The 27,946-nt window shown below is 43.8% G+C and overlaps 1 protein-coding gene across 1 annotated transcript in view; it reads left to right on the forward strand.

The window, feature by feature from the left end:
• The first annotated feature begins 1,635 nt into the window (after positions 1–1,635).
• The window catches only part of LOC108434072 (probable G-protein coupled receptor 149), a 31,517-nt gene continuing 5,206 nt past the window's right edge, over positions 1,636–27,946 (forward strand). The window contains exons 1-3 of the mRNA XM_017708985.2: positions 1,636–2,820; positions 7,996–8,185; positions 10,768–11,243. Coding sequence (XP_017564474.1) covers positions 1,849–2,820; positions 7,996–8,185; positions 10,768–11,243 — 1,638 coding nt within the window. The 5' untranslated portion in view covers positions 1,636–1,848. The remainder of the gene's footprint in view (positions 2,821–7,995; positions 8,186–10,767; positions 11,244–27,946) is intronic.

Below are 27,946 nucleotides of genomic sequence, written 5' to 3' on the forward strand. Positions count from 1 at the left end.
TACCATCAGCTCTTTTGTCTTCAGCAGTTTTGCGCTCTCGTTTGGTGGCTGCAGGATACACGAAGCTGAGCCACCTTATGAGTACTGGATCGGCAGCTATAAGTGAGAGGACAGGTCTGGTCGTCTGCTGGATCAGGTTATGGCAGAGGTACAGAGGTCACTGCCAGTTGATTACCTGGGCTTCCTGAATGATCCATCTGTCATCGACCATTGGAGGGAAGGCTGTCAGTATGATTTTCCTGAACTGACTGCTATCCCTGCTGTGGAGTGGACTGAGGATGGGAGGTGTCTCCTTTCCTTCACCACTCCAGTACTAGGAGCCTTTTCCTTGGTTGGGAGGAAGGCACTGTACTTGGTGTGTGTGAAGGATTCCCAGGCACACTTTCTGGATGGAGTTTTATCGACAAGGTGGTCTGAGTTGTTTGGCGCTGACTCCTCCCGAAAGGCTGCCGGCAGGTCCTGTATAAGCATCCAAGTGATAAACAGACAACTGACCTCCAGTGGAGGGCCGTGCATGGAGCAATAGCTACAAACAGACATCGGGGGCACCTCGATCCAAGTGTTGGGGAGGGCTGCCTCTTTTGCCCACAATTTGAGTCTCTCTTTCACTTGTTTGCGCAGTGCGCTCAGTTGGGTGATCTGTTCTCCTTGTTGACCGAATGGTTCTCGTCATTGGGTCAGGCTTTCTCCTTTCAGCTTTTCATTTTTGGGGCCAAATACACAGTACAGAGGAAAACTGTCTTAGTTCCACTAAACGTTTTATCTGGTACAGCAAAGCTAGCCATCTGGAATACGAGAAAGAACCAGTTGCTGGGTCAGGGAACGGTGGACGTGGTGGCTGTGTTCCTGGGGTTGGTGGCTGCAAGCCTGAGAATGGAGCATGCTTATTACAATTTTGCTCTCTCTCTCTCTCTCTGTTTCTGTATCTCTCTCTCTCTCTCTCTCTCTGTATCTCTCTCTCTCTATCTCTGTATCTCTCTCTCTCTCTGTATCTCTTGCTCTATCTCTCTCTCTGTAACTCTCTATCTCTCTCTCTCACTCTGTCTCTCTCTCTTTCTGTATCTCTCTCTGTCTTTCTTTCTTTCTCTCTCTCTCTCTCTCTCTCTCTGTATCTCTCTCTCTGTCTCCATCTCTCTCTCTCTCTCTCTCTCTCTCTCTCTCTCTCTGTATCTCTCTCTCTCTGCCTCCATCTCTCTCTATCTCTCTCTCTTTCTGTATCTCTCTCTATCTTTCTTTGTATCTCTCTGTCTGTGTTTCTTTCTCTCTCTCTGTCTCTCTCTCTGTATCTGTATCTCTTTCTCTCTCTCTCTCTCTCTGTCTCTCTTTCTGTATCTCTTTCTCTCTCTCTCTCTCTCTGTCTCCATCTCTCTCTCTGTCTCTCTTTCTGTATCTCTCTCTGTATTTCTTTGTATCTCTCTGTCTCTCTCTCTCTCTCTCTCTCTCTCTCTCACACACACACACACACACACACACACACACACACACACACACACACACACACATATACATACACACACGCGCGCGCGCGCACTCTCTCATTCATTCAGAGCTGGAGGTGGGCGGGGCTCTGTCTTTGCTACTCCTCCTCTACGCTCACTGTGTGCTGCGCGGGGCGCGAGCGCTTCATTCCCGCTGAAGCGGTGGCGCTGCGCGAGGCGCCCGCGAGCTCCAGGGCTCCGCGTCCGCGCATACACAGAAACGCGCGTGTGGGGATGCTGTAGACGGAACACGTGCCGGAGCGGCACGGAGGCGCGCGCGACTACAACTTTTAAATCACGCTGCTGTTTGTTTTTCTTTTCTTTTCTTCTTGAATTCTGGAACATCAAAGTGTCCTAAAAAGGAAAAGCAATGACGACGGCCACGGCGCGCGCTTCTCCATCACCTCTGCTCAACGGGACCGGCCACCACGCGGCGGACGCGGAGGATTCCGCCGAGGCCGGGTGGCGCGCGCTGCTGCTCTTCGGCGCGTCGGTGGCGGTGGGCGCCGTGGTGTGCGCGGGCGGCATCTTCTCGCTGGCGTCCGTGCCGCGCATGCGCGCGCGCTCGCCGCTGTGCCTCATCGTGGCCTGCCTGTCCGTGGACGACCTGATCGGCGTTGTGCCGCTCGCGCTCGCCGCGGTGCTGCAGTGGAGGCGCGAGGGCCACGGCGAGGACGGCGACGATGACGCGGCCGTGTGCACGTGGGCGGGACTCTTATACGTCTTCCACGGGCTCGCGAGCAACATGAAGGCGTGCCTCATCGCCGCCTACACGCTCTACGCGAGCAGACGGAGAAGAGGAGCGCGAGGAGCGCGAGCAGGTGCAAGAGGAGGCGTGCCGTGCGCGCTCGCCGCCGTGTGGGCCGCCAGCCTGGCCGTGAGCGCGCTCCCGCTGGGCGGCTGGGGTCGCTTCTCGCGCGCCTCTCTGGGCTGCCTGCCGGCGCGCGACGGCTTCTACGCGCCGCTGCTCGTGGCCCTGTACGCGCTGTGCGCGTGCGGCTTGGCCGCGTTCTCGGCGCCGCTCACGCACCAGCTGCTGTGCTCGGCGGACGCACTCAGGCCGCTCTGCCGGTGGGAAGGAGGAGGGGGCGGGGCCGCGAGCGCCGAGGGGGCAGCGGCGCCCCTCTGCGAGGTCGCCTCCGCGTCGCGCGAGAGCCTGGAGAGGAGCTACGGCGAGCTGGGGTCCGGCGCGGCGGCCACGGAGTGCGGGGCGGAGGCGTGTCCATGCTCCACGGGCCAGTTTGGCGGACAGGGAGTCCGGCACTGTCCGGTGGTCTTTGCGCAGAAACGCTTCTCCATGATCCTCGCCATGGCACGGATTGTTCTGTGGATGCCAATGATGGTGAGACAGACTGACCAAATGGCCTTTTGCTGGATACAGTAAGGGAATGTCCCGTGGCTTTCCTGAAAACGTAGATTCCCTGGTTTTTAAATGGAAATTCCACCTTTCTTTTTAAGTCTGTTTAGTCATTCAGGGTGATTTGGTGTGAAATGCACTGCTTTAGAGTAACAGAGTCTAGATTGTTCACAGTGGTGGTGATAGGAACCAGACGTCCTCTGAAAAGTGGAAGTCCCTCACAGAAAGTTATTGCATGAAATGGTTACTAATACACGGCCCAATGCCTGAAACATTAGCCACGTTTACATGCAGCCTGATAATCCGTCAAAAATCCAGACTAATAGCTCAATGGAAGGTATCCACATAAACACCTCAATCGGAATAGCCTAGTCCAATTGAGGCCATTTGGTATATAGTTTCTCTCTGACTGAACGGGATGAGTAATCCTGTAAATAATCCATTAAATAGAAGAACGATATGTAAACGCCTGTGTCTGATTACATTCCCTATCGGAATGTTTAAGTCCATTCTGCATGTGCATCACATAATAGTGAAAGTTTATACCGTTCAACACGACGGAGCAGAAACTGCTCTGGGACGGACGTCCAGCTTATGTGTCTCGGAACACGACGTCTTCCTCTCAGCCTTCTTTAATAAGGACACGTGAAGCATGTTTTCCTGAGTCGAATGTTATTTTAATTTAATTAATGGCGTTTGGCTGACGCTCTTATCCAGAGCGACTTACAACTGGATCATTTTACACAGGGAGGCCAAGGTGATGTTAGGAGTCTTGCCCAAGGACTCCTGTTGGTATAGTGTAGGGTGCTTGCCCTGGTGGGGGATTGAACCCCAGTCTATAGTGTGGAAGGCAGAGGTGTTAACCACTACACTAACCAACCACTACATTTTACAGCAATAAAAAACAAGCACTGCTCACTGCTGCTCATCTCACGCTGACTGGATTCATGTGATGCTGGTTGTCATGGTAACGTTTACACAAAGTGGTTCTGTATGCATGCATGTCATTTTGGATCGGCTTACTCGTGATGTGCATGGAAACAGAGATTTTCCCTCAGATTGTTGAGTAGAGTGAGCACAAACACCTCGGTCTTCATCTATAATCGGATTGTATTCAATCAGCTTGGGCATGTAAACACTACCAGTGACTATAGTTTTTAAAAGATTCTGGTCTAAAATGTATTTTTGGACCCCGTTAAATCCCAGGCTTATTACATGCTAAGGCTTATCATTCATTACCTTCATTGCACAATAATGGAGCCAGTCTTAGGTTATTGAAGTGTGCCAGTGGTGGTTTTGGATGGTGAATAAAATGCCTATATTTGTGTTGTAGACCTGGTGACCCCTGGTTCCCATCACGACCACTGTAAAGAAATCTGCATCTCGACAATGAACGATTTCACACCAAACCTCTCTGGATTACTCTTTGCATGAGTCAGAAATATTCAGAATTCCCCTTTAAGTTCGGAAAAGCTGATGAATTTTAGTGTAAAAGTGTGTCCTTGCATAGTAACACATGGCAACCTTCCACAGCTTCCACACAGCGCAGAATGTGACTGCAATACTATAAAATGGATAATTGGTCTTAGAATCTGGCTGAGCTGCAAAAAAAAAAACACAGTCGGTCACTAAAAACATTCACAAACAGTTCTTTAGAAGAAATTTGCACCAAAATGACCACTGGGTGTGCTGATATTCGGCCCCTTTCTTTATTAACCCATAGATATTTAAGTCCTTACAAGGTCAGGCCCCAAGTTTTATTACACACTTCGATAACTGAAGAAAAGAAAAATAAAAAGATGGTTCTTCAAGGGATCTTTAGTAAAGAAAATGGTTCTGTATGGAGCCACGAGCACTCAAAGAGCCCTTTGCATGATTAAAGGGTTCTTTGCATGCTGAACTAGATCTTCAGACTGATGGAGAATGTATAGAATGAATAGAACCTTTTTGAAAAGGCTTCTCTATAGTGCCCTAAGGGGTTCTTCTGTTGTTACAAGCTTGACATCATAGACAATAGAAGAACCCTTTTGGGTGCATTAAAGAACCCTTTTCAGAAAGGTTCTGTATTAAACTTCTATAACACATTCATGCACAACTGACAGAAAGATAAAAAGAATTGTTCTGTGGTGCTTTGCGCTGTACCCTGCTGGGCGACGCTAATGCGAATGTAGCTAGTTATCCGGCTACAGGTGAAACCGACCGCAGAACAGGCTGTTTCAGTAACAGATGCTCAAAGAACATCCGAGTAGAGAACGTGTTTTGGGGTGGGAGGTGCCTGTTGGTGGTTAGCCACGCAGCTTTCTTGCCTATTTCCTGGTGCACCTGCGGCGAAACAGATGGAAAAAGAAACTTTGGACCTCTGCGGAACGGACCACCACAGCCCTGAGAACCATTTGGCTCAATAGTGAAGAAGGGGCCTAAGTTTCTCCTGAGGACCCAGAGTGTTACAGTAATTGGCATCTATTGATTTGCATACATTTAGCCAAAAATATCCAATGTTCCAGTCCCGCCAGCAAGAAAGTTCTTCTTAAAAACCACTTTTTCTTAAGGCATTTCTCAAGAACAAGCTTAGTCGGTCCGGAACTCTTATTTTGAAGGGCACTGGGGGGCATAAAGCAAGCTTCAGTAGCCTAGCTGGCTTGCAGGAAAACAGTAGAGCCTGAGCAGCCTGTGTGCTGCATGGTTTCCCCTTTGCTGCAGCTATTTTGAGTTGAATTTCCATTAAAGCTGAGTTATGGTCACCGTTTTAAGGTCTCTGAATGTTTTGTAGGTGGCCATTTCACCAACTAGTGCAATTAAGCAGGCTTGTGACCGTTTGTGTTGATAATGTAATGACATCTCTCTGGAGCTGCATGAACGAGGTATTTAGATGTGTTCTGTTATCGCTGCGGTAACAATGTCTTTATCACGGAAACGAATATCACGATAACGTTAAAAATACCTTTTATCGTGTAGGACGAGTATGAAAAAGCGCCCGAAATGTGACCCATTAAGGCTGTGATAACCAGCCACTTCCAAGCCACTTCCAAGCTGCTCAGCACTGCGAACATTCTCATTTAATAACATCAAAATTGACCACAGGTACTATTTAAAGACAACAGCTGTGCTGTGATTTCCTCTATGTTTGCGTGTAAAATGACCGCTCAGAAACAAAGTTAGAAGCGACACAGCACACAGTGTCCGATTGGGTAACAAACCACCAGAAGGAAGTTCCAATTAAGTGTTTGAGTGAGTGATAAAACAGTGATTACCATGAAAACAATCAGATTAAATGATTTCAATTGAAACAAAAGAGAAGCAAACAGTACAGATAAGTGATGGGCCACCTGGCAACGCTGCACACGTCCAGCTCATTCACGCCTATCTGAGCTGCCGTGTGGACTGAACCTGCTGCTTCCCCTCTCGGCTGCTCACTGAATGTAGTAGGCGTAGAGAGAGGTGGGCCTCTTGCTCACTGGTCAGCACTGTCCACTCTCTTCTATAGAAAGAGATAAGGTTTGTCACTAAATTTCTCCCCAATTTAGACCAATTCCACCCATTAGTTAGTTAGGACTCATCTAATCACATGGTACCACCAGTGCTAGTAGGTCGAAAGCTAACACAGGCTTTCTCTGAGACCTGTGAAGAGCCATTGGACAGCTGAGCATGCTCAGAGGAAAGTGCCAACTGCCAGTCCTTTTACATAAGCTAACAGACACCTATGCTGGCTAGCATTGGGCTGGGTGAAGGGGGGAGTGGGGAGGAGCATCTTAACCCCCCGCCCGCCACCCACAGAGAGAACAAGGCCAGTTGCACTGTCTTGGACTCCCAGCCACAGATGGCTGCAGCATACTAGATGCTTTTTGAAAAATAGTTGGTAAAAGTGTCTGAAAATTTGCTAAATATTGGAACAGTCGCTAAGTTGGCAACATTGGGCAGAAGAATTGTTTACTGCAGTTATTATTAATAGTGAATTATTTATTAAAACTTAGCTTACTTCATTATAATCTATGTCACCATGTTAGAAAAGCAATAAGCCGTGTGAGAGCGTGTCTTATAGTGATTTACCACAGGTTGTTTCTGTTTCTCTTGTGCCTAATAACATCCCTTACTTGTGATAAACCCACAGTAATGCACCATGGCTTTATAAGAAACACCAACACACTATCAATGCGGAGGTACGCCGTGATAATAGTATGCACTGGACTATTTTCCTGCATTATGCTGGTTTAAATGTAATGGCTAGTGATGTCACCGCTTTCCTCCATCTTAGAAGTTTGAACTCAAATATCCCAAAGGCAAATTACTCACAACACAAGAATCTAATGTCAGTGGACGGTTTTTATGCTTGGGGTTGTGCAAGACAATGTTGAGCCTAAAGTGGATGCAGTTCTATGCCCCGTGGACATCTATGAGAGGTCATCTTACTTTAGAAAAAAATGTTTTCTCAGGAAAGACATTAGAAAAGTCCTTTAGGAATACTCTCGGGTGGGATTCTCGACTGATAAACAGAAAAGAAACAGTATTGAGTGATGTGCTGAGATGTGTGGCTGTATCTGTAGCCGGGAGTCCAAGAGAGCACAATTGGCCTCGCTCTCTCTGGGTGGGTACGAAGGATCCACTTCTGCCCCCTCACTCAACGTGATACTAGTCAGTGCAGGGGTCTGTTAGCTGACGTAACAGATGTGGTGGTTGGCGCTTTCCTCCGAGCGCGTTCAGCTGTCCCGTGACGCTGCATGAGCGGCAGTTCGAAAAGATGCGGTGGCTGGCTTCACAGGTCTTGGAGGAAGCCTGTGTTAGCCTCACCCTCCTAGCGTTGGTAGTATCGTGTGATTGGGGGAGGCCTAACTAGCGGGTGGAATTGGAAACGACTAAATTGGGGAGAAAATAAAAAAAAAAAAAAAGAATGTGTGACTGTGAAAAACTGCATAGCATGGTTTTAGGTTCTCAGTAGGTTAGTCAGCAGTTCTTTAGACTTTTTTGGTCCAAATATTGGTGCTCCAGGGCTGCGTTTTGCCAATAATGTGCTGATTATATCCCTAAACTGGGGGCTCCAAACGTACAGATGTATATGTACTTATAGATAAATATGTATGTATATGTATGTACTTGTCAACACAAGGTTGCCACATCTCTGATATAACCTTTCTTCCTCTATTATATTCATGGCTGCCCTTGTAGGCCCAGATCCTGGTAAGCCACGCTGTCCAGATGCACAGCTCGTTTCTGGAGACGCTTTGTTTTTTCCTGACCTTGCTCTCAGCAGCGGTCACCCCGGTGTTCGTCCTCTCGGAGCGCTGGATTCACCTTCCTTGCGGCTGCTTCATCAACTGCCGCCGAGGCTCCACATCCACATCTATCTCTTCCACCTGTAAGCATTTCAAGGCTCAATTAAGGTCTAGAATATATTATTTTTTGCAAGACTTTATTCTTGGTTTGTAATTTCTGTCAAATTTACAAGAAGTGAATTTCTTGATTTGGAGCATGGGTGGGAACAGTTGTTGGCATAGATGGCCTTGTGTGAATGGATGTCTCCCCAGTGGCATAACTACCAGGGAGGCTTGGGATTGCATTCACACTGGGGCCTATGGTGCAGGGCCTGCAAAAAACTTTATTGTACCCCTCATATACACCTATCAGGTATCACATTATGACCACTTGTTTCTACGCATTGTCCATTTTATCAGCTCCACTTACTGTATAGCTGCACTTTGTAGCTCTACAGTTACAGACTGTAGTCCATCTGTTTCTCTGATACTCTGTTACCCTGTTCTTCAGTGGTCAGGATCCCCATGGACCCTCACAGAGCAGGTACTACTTGGGTGGTGGATCATTCTCAGCACTGCAGTAACACTGACATGGTGGTGGTGTGTTAGTGTGTGCTGTGCTGGTCTGAGTGGATCAGACACAGCAGTACTGCAGGAGTTTCTAAACACTGTGTCCACTCACTGTCCACTCTATTAGACACTCCTACCTTGTCAGTCCACCTTGTAGATAAAAAGTCAGAGACGACAGGTCATCTGCTGCTGCACAGTTTGTGTTGGTCATCTAGTCCATCATCAGTGGTCACAGGACTCTGCCCACAGGACTCTGTTGGCTGGATACTTTTGGTTGGTGGACTATTCTCAGTCCAGCAGTGATGCTGAGGTGTTTAAAAACTCCAGCAACACTGCTGTGTTTGATCCACTCACTGGAATTTATGCAGATTTTACCAATCCAACTCAACATTTGTCATAATTTCATTCTGCTGAGACCATGTAAACATTTGGGGTGATATTTATGTACAAACAAATTGGAAGAGACCTATCACAAGTGCTCAGGAAATGGCTGGAGGAAAATGAGGCTGCGGAGTCAAAGAACAGTTACAAGTCTGTACAAGGCACAAACCAGAGAGGTGACCGCACCGTTTTTACAGTGAGCTTGAACACATTCTGAGTGATAAGCCCAGCTATCCGTCAGAGAAGCTTCATGATGGCTCCTGTGATGGTGGTGAAGATGAAGCTCAACCCTCTGGAAGTGACCGTTGATCATTGGCAGTCGTGATTGCTTACCTCAGGATGAGCCACGTGAAGCAACCTGAAGCATTGTTCTTTTGCATGTGTGGGACAGTTTAGCCGACCTGCTCAGACTGATGTCACATACAGATCACATTTAAAATATATTGTGAACAGCCAAACAAAAACATTCAGATTTGGTGAGAAAATCAGATTCAGCCACTTCAGCCACTTTAGCCGACCTGCTCAGACTGATGTCACATACAGATCGCCTTGCTGTGCGAACATAGCCAAAGTGTCCCAAACCGGAATTGAAATTGTCCGATTCAGTGAGTTTTTTGCTGTTCACGCTGCCACACAGATGACATATCCGTTTCACATATGAGGAAAAAGATCAGACTTGGGCCACTTTTACCTACTGTGTGAAAATAAAAACATGCAAATCTACCTTAATTTAGCATTTAATATAAAATTCTACATCTCTTCAGTAATTGTCTTTCTAATTTGATCTGCTATTGTCTACAATTTTAAATGAATACTTGAGGATTCTTTTAATACTGTTTGCTTTATCTCCTTTCTATGAAGCACTTTGAGCTGCAATCATAGATAAAAAAAGGGTTCTAGAAATAAATATATTATTATTATTATTATTATTATTATTATGTCTTGAAAAATTGGTGAACTTTGACATGCAAATTGGCATCCCTCACCAGCAGCACTACAACTCTGGCTGCATTGACCTCAGAAGGGGTGACTTTTATAGCTCTGAACCTCCCAACCAGAAGACACCCTTTTAACATTTCTTCCCCACTAAATTAACACATGAAAGAGAGACTGTGTGATACACAGTTAGACCTCCAGGTGTTTGCAAATGATCAAATGATAAATTTTTACGACTGAAAACATGTAAGTGCTGTAAAGTGAGACGGTCAGAGATGTGATTGGATTGCTGATGAAGGTAATTGCTTATGACAGCGCCAGGAAAAAAGAAAAAGAAAAGAAAGGCTGAAGAGACATATAAGCACTCTATGTGTGCAGTGAACCGCAGAGATGGAGGACAAGCTGGTGGAACTCTGGCAAACGCATGAGTGCCTTTATGATTTATGGGCCAGAACTTCAAGGCACTGACTGTACCATTTAAATTCAGCTGCCAGTTCATAGAAGAACATTGCAGATGTTGCTGCAGGCTGTGCAGAGGATGATGGCCGCATTTTCCCAAACACATCTTCATCCACATTTTGCGTTTCTAACGTACAAATAAAAGCACGGTCTGGCCTGACTTATCACTTGATAATGAGATTGCACTGCCTGCCTCAAGAATAATTTTGGAGTATATGACACCCAAAACATATGATACCCCAGGGTTTTATAAATCATGTAGAGTAATCCCAACTTTAAACTGTTGATGGGTGCCTTGATTGTGAAATGTTAAACCTTTTGATAAAACTGTCCTTTGCAGCTCACAAGAGGAGATTCGAATTCAACCTGTCCTTCCAGCAAGGCTATGGCATCTACAAGATACCTCACGTCACATCACCCTCTGTAGAGAAGCCCTCCTACAACAGCCTGTACAACTGCGACTTCTCTGAAAGCCGGATTGCAGTGTTGGACAGTGGTCAGATTGCCAACCTGGCCGCTCGTGAGCTGAGGAGTCCGGAGGATGTGGAGGACTGCTCCCTCCACAGTGAGCTCCTGCTGGATGCTGTGTCTGCCGAATCCAGGAGGGAAGGCCTACCCCAGCTGAGTTCAGGAGAACGGGACGGCTTTGGAAGCATCTCGGCTCCTGTCTCAGCCTGTGATGGGGAGGACCTCAACCTGGACTCTTCCTCAGTGTTTGATGGCCCTGAGAGGAGGTTGTCTCATGAAGAGTGTCGCAAGATCGAGTTGACGGACTGGGAGTGGTGCAGGAGCAAATCAGAGAGGACACCGAGACAGGTAGTGATCTATGCTTCAGAATGTGTTATTGCAAAGGTGCCCAAACATAGTCCTGGAGATCTACTAGCCTGGAAAGTTCTGATCCAGCCCACAACTGGCTCTAGATACCCCGATAGCCTTCATTATCAGGATTAGGTGTCTTAAATCAGGGTTGGAGCTAAACACTGCAGGGTGGAGGTTCTCTAGGACCAGGATTGGATCTGGAGATCTACCTCCCTGGAGAGGTCAGATCAAGCCCACAACCATCTCTTGATGCCCCTGAAGGCCTTTGTTATCAGGATCAGGTTTCCTAAATCAGGGTTGGAGCTAAATTCTGCAGGGTGGAGGATCTCCAGGATCAGGATTGGGCACCCCCGTGTTATGGTGTTACCTTCAACAAAATATGAATCAGTAGTATATGGCTATTTCTAATGAAGCGGCTGATAAGTGTAGTGTACATATCCTAAGATATAGTACTCGTGAAAGGCATAGGTCAGTGGTTCTACATCTAAAGGGACCTACAGATTTGCACATCTTATCCAATCAATCAAGAGCTGGATGCCTTGTGCAGATGTGCTAGGAACTGTATGCCTTCACTATCAGGATCAGGTGTCTTGAACCAGGGTTGAAGCTAAACTCTGCAGGGTGGAGGTTCTCCCAAACCAGGATTGGGCACCCTTGTGTTTTAGTGTTACCTGCAAATAAATATTAATCAGTAGCATATGGCTATTTCTAGCAAAGTGGCTGGTAAGTGTAAAATACATAACTTAAGAGCAAGTACTCATGAAAGGAGTAGGCCAGTGGTTCTAAATCTAAATCAGGTCCCACAGATTTGCACATCTTATGCAGTCAGTCAGGAGCTGAATACCTGGTTCAGATGTGCTAGGAACTGTGATATAGCGAAAAGTGAACCATCTGGGTTCTAGTGAAGCTGAGAGTAAGTGAATTCTATGTATTACAGACTTCAGTCTTCAATCATTTTTGAAACTGGGTTGTGAATAAGTTATGAATAAAGTAAAAAAGCATTGATGCAGATTAATATATCAAATTATGTGGAGCAAATTACATTCAACAATTGGCTCTAACAGCCAGTTATATCCAGTTGCTCGGAAGCCGTGATGCAAACATGATGTCATTAGCAGCCCCCTGTTGTTTCATCAGTGTATGTTGGTGATGATATGAGAGCTTAGTCCTGCTATAGTACATGCACATGCCGGTTTTATCTACTGGGTAAAACCACAGATTTTTTGTCCAGGGTGTTTCCTGCATTGCACCCAGTGAACACTGGGATGGGCTCCAGCACCCCCTGCAACCCAGCAGGATAAAGAGGTTTAGATGATGAATGAATGAATAAATTCAAACCATGCACCATCCAGTGCTGAAGCAGCAAATGCTAGAAAAGCCGGCTAGGCTGATCACCAGCAAAACCAGCATATCGTTGCTGTCCAAATAAAAATAAGTATCTCAAAAATGGCAGCTTTACAGGAGAAGGCAAAGTCGTTCTTTGTATTTGAAGGAGCAATTTGTTTAAGATTTTTAGTTTAAAATATTCCAAAAATAACTGAACTTATCAATAGAAAATGAATGACAGTTTTGACGTTATGTTAAGGGCATTTATGTACCTTGTCGCAGAGATATCTACTGAGGTTAGCATGCGAACCAGCTGGCCCTAAGCCGTCCTGTCTTGTAATACCACTTAAATCCCTATGAGGCGATAGTGAGTCACTATAGCATTGAGTCTGCCATCAAGATGAGGGTATGAAGAGGTCCCTGTCCACTCCTGGCAAGAAACCACAAAGAAAAGAAGTGATAAATGGAAGCAAAACAAGGGGAAGTTGATGTTGAACACATATTTCTTCTAGACTAGTAAGTAAAGTGGGGGAGAAGTGAAAAGGAAGGAGGAGGGAGTGTATGGAGTTTGAATTCATCAGGATAATATTTTATTTCAAGCTATTTTAGAGGTTTTGTTGGTCCATTTTTTTTTTGGAAAATGTGTTGTGTTTTGGATGAGTGGTGAAATGTTGGTCAGCAGCACTGGAAGTTAATAAACTGGTCTCCAGCAAAACCAGCAGTTAAAGCAGCACCAGACTGGGATGTAATACATGTCACTAGCACTAGTTTGTGCTAATTTGGAGCAGACTCTCCACATATAAGAAAATTTAGAATTCATAACCATTTGTCTCTGTGTTTGCACACTATGAAATTAGACCTCTGCATTTAACCCATCCGTGCAGTGAAATACCCACATACATGCACACACACTAGGGGGCAGTGGGCAGCCCTATCCACAGCGCCCAGGGATCAATTGGGGGTTAGGTGCCTTGCTCAAGGGTACTTCAGTCATGGACTGTCAGCCGAGGGGATTGAACCAGCAACCTTGCAGTCACAGGGATGGTTCCCTAACCACCAGCCCACGATTAGAGGTGGACTTTCTGTACAGCCTCATTCAAAAGTGGTGCTGTTGCTGTTTTTTCCCTACTAGCTTTTACGTATTGTTAGCATCATTTGCATATTTGGCTTAGCTACTACTTGAAGCATGAGAGGTCTTTGCGAAGAAATTTTTGAAGTGTGAATTTTATCTCATGGGGGTGAGGTCTACTGAGGTCAGCAGGCTCTGATATGCTGTCCATTGATCTGGCCAGTTCATGAGCAAAATGCTGTGTTAAGGCGACGTACACTATATTTCCAAACGTATTCACTCACTCATCCAAATCATTGAATTCAGGTGTTCCAATCACTTCCATGGCCACATTTGTATAAAGCCGAGCCCCTAGGCCTGCAGACTGCTTCTACAGACATTAGTGAAAGAATGGGTCGCTCTCAGGAGCTCAGTGAATTCCAGCGTGGTACCGTGATCAGACGCCACCTGTGCAGCAAGTCCAGTCGTGAAATTTCCTCATTACTAAATATTCCACAGTCCACTGTCAGTGGTATAATATCAAAGTGGAAGCGATTGGGAACAACAGCAACAAAATGATAGCAGGGTCAGTGGATGCTGAGGGGCATAGTGCGCAGAGGTCACCAACTTTTTGCAGAGTCAATCACTAAAGACCTCCAAACCTCATGTGGCCTTCAGATCAGCTCAAGAACAGCGTAGAGAGCTTCATGGAATGGGTTTCCATGGCCAAGCAGCTGCATCCAAGCCTTACATCACCAAGTGCAATGCAAAGCGTGGAATGCAGTGGTGTAAAGCGTCGCCACTGGACTCTAGAGCAGTGGAGACGTGTTCTCTGGAGTGATGAATCACGCTTCTTCGTCTGGCAATCCGATGAACAAGTCTGGGTTTGGTGGTTGCCAGGAGAATGGTACTTCTCAGACTGAATTTTGCTGAGTTTAAAGTTTGGTGGAGGGGGGATTAATTTCATGCTCCCAAATTTCTGGGAACAGTTTGGGAATAGCCCCTTCCTGTTCCAACATGACTGTGCACCAGTGCACAAAGCAGGTCCATAAAGACGTGGATGAGTGAGTTTGGTGTGGAAGAACTTGACTGGCCGGCACAGAGTCCTGACCTCAACCCGATAGAACACCTTTAGGATGAATTAGAGCGGAGACTGTGAGCCAGGCCTTCTCGTCCAACATCAGTGTCTGACCTCACAAATGCTCTTCTGGAAGAACGGCCAAAAATTCCCATAAACACACTCCTAACCCTTGTGGAAAGCCTTGCCAGAAGAGTTGAAACTGTTATAGCTGCAAAGTGTGGGCCGACATCATATTGAACCCTATGGAATAAGAATGGGATGACACTCAATTTCATAAGTGAAGGCAGACGAGCGAATACTTTTGGCAGTATAGTGTATGTCTTGCATACATTGTTTCCTCCACATGTGCACCCCCTCATTACAAACCCAAAACACACTTATTGATTCAGTCCGTATGTACACACATGCAGAGGAACATTAGTCACAGGCATATCAGGTCCGTGTTACCGCACACCCCCCCCCCATGGCATCATGGGAAGATGGCAGAAGCTTCACAACTCAGTGCTGCAGCCTCCAGGGATCATCTGCATCTCCAAATCAGAGAGCTACACAGTGGGAAGGAGGGCAGGAGGGAGGTGGAGGAGGCGGCTGCTAAGTGCCACATGCACACCTTCTCCTCTCCCTGCAGCATTCCAGCCTCTGCGCACCGCCGCAGCCCCACTTACCCCAATCTATTTCCGTCCACCATACAGCGCGACTCTGATTAATACCCCTAATCAAACCTATTGCAGGCTCCTGTCTCCTCTCACTAAATCATGATTTGATTAAAGCCTGCTCCCTAAACTCAGAGATGAGTAAGTAAAGGAGCTTCAGAGAACTGACCAGCACTTAGCTATAAATGGACACGAGATGGGTGTTTTAAGGCCCTGTAAAGCTTTGCTTGATGATGGACTTGATTTATCAGTTTTTCCTCCTTTCCATGACCATCACTGCAAAAAAGTAATGTCTCAGCAAAAGGACACCTTGTAGATCTAGTCAATCTGTGAACTATTTCTTATTTTGGGAATGTAATTTAAACTTATTTCTAGACTTGTGAAATGGTCTTATTCTATTGGCAAAGTTTGGGCCAGATTCAACCAAAATATGTGGCAAGGTAAATAAGAGCATTTCATAAAGTCACCTTGGTGATTAGCGTGCTGGTGTCTTTTTAATGCTGCAGTTTTTTTTATACCTGTGTCCCAGATAAGAGCCAATCAAAATCTACAACGAGGCCATACATGTTAAAGACCAACACCAAGGGAAGTTTGGGTTGTCTGCCAGAAGGAATGATAACAAAGAAATGCAAAATTCTCAGAAACTGAGCTGCAAATTGTAATGGTTGATTAAAATTCTTCTTGATTAAAAGTTACAAGGACCTTTACCAAACAATTTACTATTATTTGTCAAAGGTGCTTGTAACTTTTAATCAGGAAGCAAAATTTATTCATTAGAAAATACAGCTTTTAATTGTAGGAATTATATTTTAGGAAGTAAAATTGAATATCCTGAATTAATAATAATAATAATAATAATAATAATAATAGTTTTAGCTTTCATTTTCTCAAGCAAGTCTTTTTCTCCCTCTGTTCTCCTGTGATTTATGTATTTAAATTAGACAGAAAATTTTCATACAGTTGAAAGTTTAACTTTTACCTATTTTTTGAGTGTACAACATCAGCTTACTCTGTGTGTGTGTGTGTGTGCGTGTGTCTGTGTGTGTGTGTGTGTGTGTGTGTGTGTGTGTGTGTGTGTGTGTGTGTGTGTGTGTGTGTGTGATTTGATGCATATAAACATTGTAGAAAATATAATTTAATCTGCATCAGCTTTTCACAGGAATATTACTGTCAAATTGGTTTAAGCAATATTTTTGCGGGACATTTTCCCTAAAGTGTTCTTCGAACCCTAATAATCACAAGCACATCTATTTTCTCTTTTTTTGTGCACCTTCCAACATGTATTGTTGGTTTTAGGACCTATTAGTCTTGCAAATTATTATTTGGCTCAATATGAACTGTAAAGCCTGGCTTTACACAGTGAAACTTTCATGCGTATAACCCCACTCATTTTTTGCGGTGCATGATCGCCTGATCAACAGGCCAGAATAAGAACGATAAATGTGGTCATTTTTCAATGTGTTATGTGAGAATTTTCAGGTGTGCACAGCTTTATGCCCTGACAGGAAGGATCTTGGCTCAGTGCATTAAAAAGTGTGCTGCTTACTATAGTGAGCTTTAGCACTGGGTCAGTAATGATTCCCAGCCTGCCGTGTCTGGGATGCCAGGGGTGTAGTTCCTCTAATGGCAGAGCTTTTAGAATTAACAGGGCCCCTTATTGTATTAGATATTGCTTTCCTTTGGGTTTTGGCCTATAAGCCAAGGTCACCTCAGAGGATGAAGATCATTATATGTGAAGAAATGGTCAAAGCGTAAGCATTTGAATAATTCACACATCAGTGATTTAATCTTCTGAGCACAAGATTGATGCTGACCATTCCATTTAAAATGCAGCTTCCTCTTATTTCCCATTTGAAATGGGGTCTTTTTTCATCTCGGTCATAGCCATTTCCCAATATCACATAATGGTACCATTAGTCAATGACAACAAAGGCCACCTTCAGTGCCTGTGCCATCTAAACCTGTCTCAAAGCTCTATCAAGCACTTCAACATGCTCAGAGTAGAATGTTAAGCACTTTACTCTGCTAATTGACCACATACCTGATTGTCCAGTATGTTGCATTATGATGAGAGTATTGTTTCACCAATGGCAGTGGTCTTGTGGGGGTTTATTGGATGGTATTCCTTTGTTATGTTTGGTTACCTTGGATATTGGTCTACACGCTAATTCAAGGAGATCTACCACCCCTGCAGACTTTCCAACCCTAATCTAACACACCTGATCCAGTCAATGAAGGCCTTCAGGAGCATCTGAATATTAGAGCCAGGTATGTTGGAAATCTCCAGGGTGGTAGATCTCTAGGACCAGGACTGGGCACTCCTGAGCTAAGCTGTAAAAAACTACATAAAGTTGGGAAACTTTTTTATTCAATGACGACATACATAGAGACCTAGGGATGTTACTTTAGACATGTTCTAAGAAGATTCAATTAATTGGAAAGCAAGTACAAGAGGAAGAGGATGACCAGCAACACGATTGAGAAATACAATCAAATGAACCATGAACCAGGATTGATGGCAGTTAATTATAATGATTAACATTTAAAAACCAATACTTGACTATATACAAACAGCTCATATTTGTATAACCAAGCTGTTTTATGAAGTAAAACGTAGGGTTCCAAATGATTCATGCTCAGGAAAGGAAAGGCTCTTTCCAAAACTGCTGCCACAAAATAGGAAGCATAATTGTCTAATATGTCTTAGTATGCTGTAGCATCACCCTTCAGTGGAACTAAGAGGCCTGAAAAACAGGCCCAGCCCATTATACCTCCTCCACCAAACTTTACTGTTGGCACTATGCATTCTGGTAACTCTACATGGAGTTTCTATGTGGAGGTTGCATGTTCTACCTGGTTCTGCATGGGTCTCCTCCTACACTCCAAAGACATGCAGTCAGTCTACATTGGCCGTAGGTGTATGTATTTGTTTGACTGGCCGTCCGTCCAGGGTATTTTCTGCCAATAAGCACTGGGATAGGCTCCAGCACCCCCTACGACCCAGGAGGATAAGCAGCTTATATAGTGTGTGTGTGTGTGTGTGTGTGTGTGTGTGTGTGTGTGTGTGTGTGTGTGTTTACTGTTGGCACTATGCATTCTGGTAAGCAATGTTCTCCTGGCATCCACCAAACCTAGATTCGTTCCATCAGATGGCAGTTTGGAACACTTTGTGACCAAGATATTGTTTCTCATAGATGCTTCTTTTTAACAATAATAATAATAATACTTACAGTTGACTGGGGTAGATCTAGCAGGGCAGAAACTTCATGAACTGACTTGTGGCAAATGTGGCATCCTAGGACAGTGTCGTGTTTTAAGTCATTGAAATCTTCATTACGACCCATTCCATATTCACAATAGGTGTGACCAAAACACCTGAACTCAGTAGTAAGGAATGGTGTCTGCATACCTTTGGCCATATAGTGTTAGTAGTAAGTTTCATTACTTGTGAATGAAGCTTCATAACGATGTTATAAATAAGTCCATCACTTTCGTTAAAAGGCTAATATATCATTTACATAAAAAAATATCTTATGCCTTTCCCTTATGTCAGTTTTTTATTTGAGTTACTGTTAGTATTATTTGCTTCCTAAAACATCTTGGAAATACTGACAAACTTTTCATAAATACTCATTAATTGCTTATTAATACATCTCTCAATGCTTAAGCATGTGTTCTGAATCTCTATGTAAGTAGCCTTACCAATACATGTTCTTGCAGTATTCATGCAAAAGAACAGGAATGTTTCACTCTTCTCTCTGTAAAACGATCTGCACTTGGAGGCCCCTTAAGCTGTGAGTTATGTTGCATATCAGACAACAAAGGCAGATGTTCTTGCTTGGCCACTGCGAGCTGTTGCTTTGAAAGCCCAGCTTAATTGTGAACTGTATGCAACAGACAGTGTTGAGGCTGTTGCATGTCCTCAGCAAATTGCAGTGCAAGCGGTGTTACGAAACTCTCCCTCATGATTTCCTCTGAGCCGTAGGAGTAGCCGTGGAGAGGGAGTGCAAAGGCAGCGCAAGTTGGTTACCATCAGCTCTGCTTTTGCTGCTGGAAATGGCATGAGGACCACGACCCACCCTACGGATGAGCCTCTGAGTGGGAGGCGAGGTCAGGACTCAGCCTGGGGTCTTGGGTTCCAGTCTCACAATGCTTTCAAAGAAGCTCCCCTGGAGCGCTCTAATGAATGTCTCAGAGAGGCAGGGGTCACATATGACCTTGCTGGCAGTCAAGTTTGCAAATGCAAGCCAGCGTACCATATCAAGTGCTGTATTTGTGGTGACTAGCTGGCTTTCTGAGCTTTACTGAACACATACTCCACTAGAAAAAGGCTTCTATGCCTAGCCATTTGAATAGAAGATACCAAAAATGTCTTAAATCAATTACCACCAGCCCTCCTCTTGGAGACGTACATTCTTGCAACGTTTGGTTCCAAACCACATCTATCTTGTACTTAACACTAGTGAATTTCGTCCAGCTAATAAGATCTGAAGATGTTGTGGCAAGTTAGAACATTTACTCAGCAGGGAGGTCGAGGTCCAGGACCAGGTTTGGTCGCCACTATCTTAAATGTCCCTGTCTGTCTATTTTTTAAGCTTTTTATCTGATTAACCTCTACATAGTCAAAGTCAACCAGTGGGCCTGGAGTTTTAATGCACACTTCTAAAACGTAAGAATAGATCAGCCTGTTTGCTTTGAAGTCCCTGTAGTTATTGAATCTACGATTTTTTCTCAAGTCCACTTACAACATGGTTTTACTTGCCAAAAATGCCTTTGAAATTTGTATTCCACACTGAAATTACATCATTTTGTCGTGTTGTATTTTCCACTAATGTTCTCTTGCTACAGTGTCCAGTATTTGATACTGAAATACAGCATACAACAATTGGAAATCCCTGCAGTGTCAACCAGTCCTGACCACTAGCCTAGAACAAATACTTTGTACAGAACGTCCATCCATCCATTTTCTAAGCCGCTTCTCCCTCAGGGTCGCGGGCTTTGTACAGAACAGTCATTCTCTAATTATTTAGCAGAAATAAAATGCCAGAGACTTGTGTTTTACCCGACTGAAGTAAGGTATCATGATAGCCAGCTAACCTTGCTAACTGTAGATTTTAGCTTGTTGTCCTCCTCATTTGACGAGTCATTTCGGGTGTTTGAGTAAATCATTAATTCCACTGAAGTGATGATTTGACAACAGATATATGGTTTCTGTAGCTTCCTTGCAAAAAATAAGGATCTGGCATCCTTCTGTATTCACCATGTAATGGAAAAAACAACCCATCCCAAAATATTGTTTCAAAGGTTCTTGATACTTTCAACCTCAGAAGAGGAGTTCTCCTAGTCTACATGCAAGTGACCTCAGTTCTGATTGGCTGCCCTGTATTAGGCCTACAGGCAGCACAGTGGAGCAGTGGGTAAAACTGTGTCAGCAAGAATGGCCTGGGTTCAACGCCCCAGCTGACCAGGGTTCTTTCTACATGGAGTTTCTATGTGGAGGCTGCATGTTCTACCTGGTTCTGCATGGGTCTCCTCCTACACTCCAAAGACATGCAGTCAGTCTACATTGGCCGTAGGTGTATGTATTTGTTTGGCTGGCCGCCCGTCCAGGGTATTTTCTGCCAATAAGCACTGGGATAGGCTCCAGCACCCCCTACGACCCAGGAGGATAAGCAGCTTATATAGTGTGTGTGTGTGTGTGTGTGTGTGTGTGTGTGTGTGTGAGGCCTCTTTCAAAAAGTAGTCCAGGACAAAATACACTCAGCGAGCTTTTATGACCTTCAGCTACTTCTTTTGGATGTTTGGGTCCTTTAGAAAAGTGGTGGTTCTCAAACCAGTCCTCAGGGACCCCCAAATAGTCCAGATTTTTTAATCCAGACCTAACTTGCAACACATGGATAGAGCATAAATGTGGACCATCTGGAGGTCCCTGAGAACTCATTTGAGAACCACTGCTTTTAGAAGTGCAATGACCCATTTGCATCCTGACAGCCAGGAACAGTACAACGTTTAATCAATTCAACCACTGCAGACTATCTAGATTATCAACACTCGTCAGGTCAACGTGAAGTATTGCTATATGATCAGCTCAGTTATAAACTGCTATATACGGGTAGCTGATCATATGTAAAATGCTCATGGTTGGGACATTTGCATTTTCAACTGCATGTGATGGAAGGCTGTACTTTGATGGTGCTGAGTGGACCTACATTCATTCATTCAATCTTGATTCAACCACAATCAAGGTCTAGGGGAAAGTAAGCTGCACAAATTTCACTATAAAGCAACCCATAGGCAGTCTGAGATACGGACGTGTCAATTTGAACTTCTTTCCTTTGGCTTCCTCAGCCCGATCTGGATGATGTGTTTATTATCTTCTGCTGATCGAGTTATTCTTCTTCTTTCTTAGAGTGGCTTTTATACGCTTCATAAATGCAGCTATGTGCAGTTGGACCATTTATACTAAAGAAAAGTGCTGTTATTTTGGTATGTAATAGTGCCATATCTGTTAAGGCATAGAATTCTATGTGTTTCTGGTAGAGCCTTTTCAAATCAGGTGTAAATTGCATCTCTAGATTCCATCACCGGACTCTGTCCCTAGGTAATGTTTTTCATCACACTGCCATCTGTAGCCTTTTCCCAGTTGTTCCTCTTCAGCTCCAGAGAACATTGCATGTTGTTTAATCTAGTCGCAGGACTGTGTTTCAGGCTTATAAGGAGCCAGGCTGTTGCTGTCTGGAAACTAATATTAAACAATAAAATAGGGAAAACTGAGGCTGATCGTTGTACGGGACAGAATGGTCAGAGGCAATCAAGCGTAAGCATTTGAATAATTCACACATCTTGGTGGAGGGGGTGATTTAATCTCCCAAGCAGAAGATCAACACTGGCTGCTTGCTTATCTTCCTTTTGATTTGCAGCTTTCTCTCATCTTCCATTTCAAATGCAGTCTTCTCTAAAATTAGTCATCACAAATTTCCTGCGCGACATGATACCACCAGTGGGGAACCCTCTGGGCATTTTTATTTAGTGGAATCATCATGCAGGTTTAAATGCTTCAAGTTTTGTATTAACACTCTTGTTTCAATGTTAAGTGTTGGTTTGAACAAAAGGGTTAAGGACACCCAAAAGAAAGAACACCCAAAAGAATTGTTAAATCAAGATTTTTATCCCATGGAATTTAGATAGATATACCCAAGAGCTCTCCCTTGGAGACTGTGGCTCTGTCTAAAAGACAGGAGGCTGAGCTGGAGGTGGCGGAGATGAAGATGCTGAGATTTTCGTTGGGAGTGACAAGGATGGACAAGATTAGAAATGAGCAGATCAGAGGGACAGTGAAGGTGGAGCAGTTTGGAGATAAAGCCAGAGAGGCCAGGTTGAGATGGTTTGGACATGTGTTGAGGAGGAATAGTGGATATATTGGACAAAGAATGTTGGAGATGGAGCTGCTGGGTAGAAGGAGAAGAGGTAGAGCTTTTGTGGAGGAGGCAAAGGTAACAAAGATCAGAAAATTAAATTGTGGGAGTATGTTCATCTTTACTATATTAACCTTGCCTTACAGTGATAATGGTAGATTATTCCATCTCTATTCCATATTCCTTCTATTTCCATATTATTCCATAGTCCATGTCGGATTGAATGTCGTGCAGAACTTTAACAAAATTCTCTTTAACAATTCTTGCCATGTCCAGGTATATTTTAATACCCAAGTAAAAGAGTCCTTTGTGGGAATACTAGATGGTACCAGTATAGATTTGTCCCAGTTAATTTTGTATCTGAACACCTTAAATGACTAAAATCTGAGGGATTGAGGATTTGATTTTGGATAAATAAAGAAGTACTTCATCAGCAAAAAGTGAAATATGGTGAGCATGACCGTGAACAGTTATAGGAGTTATGATTTTATTCTGCCTGATCATTTGTGCTAAAAGCTCAAGACAGAGGGAGAAAATGACCAGAGATAATGGACACCCTTGACGTGTACCTCTTTTAAGACAAAAGGGAGGAGATACTTTAGATCCAGTCATTACACATGCCATTGGGTAATTATAAAGTGTCCTAATCACAGATGTAAACCTATTACCAACACCGTAGTTCCACAGCACTCCCCACATGTATTCCCACTCAAGCCTGTCAAAGGCTTTCATCTCATCGAGAGAGGAAACTGCAACAGACTCAACAGATGAATCAGTCAGATCCAGGATATGTAACAATCTACGTATATTATCAGAAGCAGTGTGCCCTTTGATCAAACCTGTTTGATCATAATGTATCAATTTATCCACAAAAAAGGTCTATTTTTTCACCAAAACCTTGGCAAAGAGTTTTACATCACAACTGATCAGCGAAATAGGTCTATACTTATCACATTCGAGGGGATCTTTCCCTTTTCCTAAAAGAATAGAAATGAGGGACATGTTTTGATCTCTGTGAAATCTGCCACAATCTAATGCGTAATTAAAGGAATTTAAGAGAAGGTTTCCAACTTTATCCCAAAGGGCTACATTTCTGGTGGGAGGCCATCCAATCCTGGAGATTTGCCATTATTTAAGGACTTCATTGCATCACTTAGTTCTTCCAATGTTAAAGGTGATTCCAATTGATCAGCTTCACTAGGGGAGAGTTTGGGTAAATCCAATTGCTCAAGAAAGAGACTACACTGCGAGGCATCCCACTGGATTTCTGACATATAAAGATTAGAGTAATAATCCTTGAAAGATTTATTAATAGCCAAAGGCTCAAATAAAACTTGTCCCTTTGGATCTCTTATGGCACATATATTCACTTTATTTTCGCTTTCTTTTAACCTTAAGGCAGGAAGGCCCTCTCTAGCTCTCTCTCCTTCTGGTTCTTATTCACTCCATTTACATTTACGGCATTTGGCTGAGACTCTTATCCAGAGCAATTTGATCATTTTTACACAGGTAGACGAAGGTGGTGTTAGGAGTCTTGCCCAAGGACTCTTATTGGTATAGTGTAGGGTGCTTGTTCAAGCAGGGGATTGAACCCCAGATACTCTTAGATACTCTGAGCTTTCTTGCTACTTTGAATACTTTGACCAGTTAACGCAGTTGGAGATCATGGGAAATCATTGTAATCCAAATAGTGGTGAAAAACATCATCTATAATCCAGAGTTACCATGTCTTACCGTCACTCTTGAGCCTAGTTAGCCCCTCACAAAATGGTGAGTGGACCTCAATTTAAAGCAAATAAAAAAAAGTATCTGATTTAAGCATTCCAAGCTACTTATGTAAGAAGCCTACGACATTGCTTGAAGAGAAATACAGCACCTTCTAATTAAAAATGCATGACGTAGATTCATTAAAGGCAGGTTATCATAGTGCTCGGTCTATTATGACAGAACATTCTTTGACACTCTTTTCATTCAAAATCACTTTCAGTGATTAAAAAGACACATGGCAAAGGACTTTCTTTGACAAGGACACGGGCAAAATGTGGCAAACACTCTTTTCAATCTCACGGGAAAGAAAAGCTGAAAGGCGCTCGATTCATTAAAAAAACAGCAGCGCCGTTTAAAAGCAGGTTGATGAATTTCTTGCCGTTTCGTTCGCTGCCTGCCTGGAGATAATGAGAGCAGTGTGTGCAAGGGACACACAAACAGCAGGGCTCTAATCAAATCAAGACAAGGAGTCTAAGCACTAATTGTTCCATCTATCTATTTACACTCACTTTGGAGACTCTGCTTGCATTTCTGTCTACTGTAAAGACACTGCCATGAGAAATGCAGGCTGAGTTGGGGTTCCCACAGTGAAACAGTGGAACGGAAGAGTCGTTCTCCTCGCTTGTCATTACAGAATGTTCAGTAATGCCTTGTTCTGAAATAGGTCCCTTGAATAGGCACTGGGTATTAACCAGGTTAGTGTGAGATACAGTTTCAGAGGTGCTCGGTATTTTAGTTATCAAGATAGCAGTACATTGTGATAATACGCCTAAGGTCTTATTCACACATACTGCGTCTGCGTGATGTGAGCAACAGCTCGACCGCACTGGCCATTCTTACAGACATCATTTGTGCTGTGAAGTAGAGCAGTTGTAGACATTCATTTATCCAGACAAATAAATGGTCACATTAGTCACAAAATGCATGGTATACTTGTTTATCCTGGACAGCATTCGGACTCGTGATTGGCCAAAAGTTTAAAGCCTGGTAGACCAACCTAGAAATCTGTGTGCAGTATGGTATTTCATCATGAATTAAATGTAAAAATTGTGTTTTTAAGTTTATCATTTTCTATTTAATTTTCACTGATTTTCATGGCTTATTTTAATGTACTTTGCTGTGGCGCTTCAGTGCGTCACCTGGGACACTTTGTGTCCGCAACCTGTGTGAAAGCACTGACCAGTTAACATGAGCGCCAAAATGAAAATCAAGACTTTCGACGTCACTCTCACCACACAGACACAATATGTTTGGATCAGGCCTAAAAAGTTATGTTTTAACTGGGTGCATATGTGGTAGGAACTCCACATTACTGTGCAGTTATTTACTGTGCAGTTATTAAACACCAAGTTGTCAAGAACAAAAAACTCGTGCGCAGTATAATCTGCTCTGTAAAGGCAAGCAATGACTCTTACTATGATTCTTATTCCTAATTTATCTTATTTATTTATATATTTATTATATAATTTAGATATTTATTTAGAATTAATATGATCCAGGAAATATTTTCCCATTACTCTGTTATCAGGTTAACTAGGACACTGATGGCTTTTGTGTGAAATGTGTTGAGTTGCTAGTGAGCAAAGATGGGTGAAAGGTGGGGGGGGGTGACTTACCACACTCTCCACAAAGATGACCATGCAGAAATACAACAGACAGCACAAGTATAAGTGAATCCTGACAGGCTTGCTGGTTTCATAAATCATGCACACCCACTTCCTAAACTTCTGGGTCACAGTGGTCATTGGGCGGAAGACAGGATACACCCTGGACAAGTCGCGATTCCATCAAAGACACAGAGACATACACATTCACAACTAGAGGCAATCTGTCATGTTCAATTAGCCTGACCATATGGCCTGTGGGAGGAAACCAGAGCACCCAGAGGAAACCCACAGTCATGGAAACCCACGGGGCAGTCATGGGCTGGGGGTTAGGGAACCAGCCTCGTGACCAGAAGGTTGCTGGTTTGATCCCCAGAGCTGACAGCACATGACTGAGGTGTCCTTGAGCAAGACACCTAACCCCCAACTGCTCCCTGGGTGCTGTGGTTTGGGCTGCCCACTGGGCAAGTGTGCTCACTGCCCCCTAGCGTGTGTGTTCACTAGAATGTATGTGGTGTTTCACTTCATGGATGGGTTAAATACGGAGGTGAAATTTCTTAATAAGGGTTTCTTAATCAAACATGGGGAGAACATGCAAATTTGACAAAAAGGACCCTGGTTGCCCAGCAGGGGAACCAAACCCATGCCCTTCTTGCTGCGTGGCAGCAGCACTACCCACTGTTCCACCAGGCTGCCCTAAATCATGCACACTAATGGAAGAAAAAATGCATATCGCAAAAACTGAAGCACCTCTGAAGCAGGTGGAAATCGCATTTTAACGCAACTGTGAAAATGGGAAATCTTTTAGACCTAAGCCTAGAAGTGGCCATGAAGCATATCTTTTTCAGACAGGTGACAAATTAAAAGTAATCCTGAATAAATGGGAAACAATGAGCATGTTTACATCCTTTATTAACATGCACATTTGGTGATTATAACACATTTGTATTTTGCTTGACCTTATGAAAAGCCCGGTATAAATACTCCCCCAGGACGTATTCTGAGTGAATTATGATTGTTTCATTCAAACCACATTTGTCGGTGGTCAGAGACGGTCTTAACCACATTTCGGACAACTTGAGACTGAAGTTAGGTTCAAACCAAGATGCTTTTGCACTCTGGGTGGATAAAAGTGTCCAAGTTGAGGTTATCAATTCTTATTGCAATGAGGGGGAAATGGTAATAAAAGTAAAACAGAGACAACATGTGTTAATGTCCTTTTTTCATTTGGGGAAAAGTAAAAGGTGGTAAGATCTGGTCACACTGGGGATGCATTTTAGTCAAAAGTGTAAATGGAATCCAGTCAAAGTTTATCCAGTTATAATCTGGACATGAAACACATATTAATGCAAGGTGTAAACAGGTTCAATGACTGCAAATGCTGAGATCTAAATGGTAGAAGGTTCATTAGGGGCATGGATGGCTGGAGCTTCAGTCACAAAGACTGCTCAACTAGCTAGTGTTTCAGTAGGAAAAATGGGGAAAAAAGTACATTTATACTTATAGGAAATACATCAGTCAGAAGGGTCCAAAATATACGTCCAATTACTGTAATGTTTGTGAATTATTATGATTAGTGTGAGACAGAATTTTTCATTGGAAAAGTAGTATGGTCAAATGAGTCATCCTGCACCATATCCACAAATAGGGCATGCATATGTGGTCTACACCGAGTCAACAGTACTGCTCTGAATGCTTAATTCTGTGAAGGGTGTCCAGTGGCTATATATGTTGTTGGGGTCATTTTACTGGCATGGTGTGGATCCAGTTGTCTGTTTAGAGGGAAGTTTACTGCAACTCAATACA

This window comes from Pygocentrus nattereri, chromosome 7 (genome assembly GCF_015220715.1).
Source record: "Pygocentrus nattereri isolate fPygNat1 chromosome 7, fPygNat1.pri, whole genome shotgun sequence".
NCBI lineage: Eukaryota > Metazoa > Chordata > Actinopteri > Characiformes > Serrasalmidae > Pygocentrus > Pygocentrus nattereri.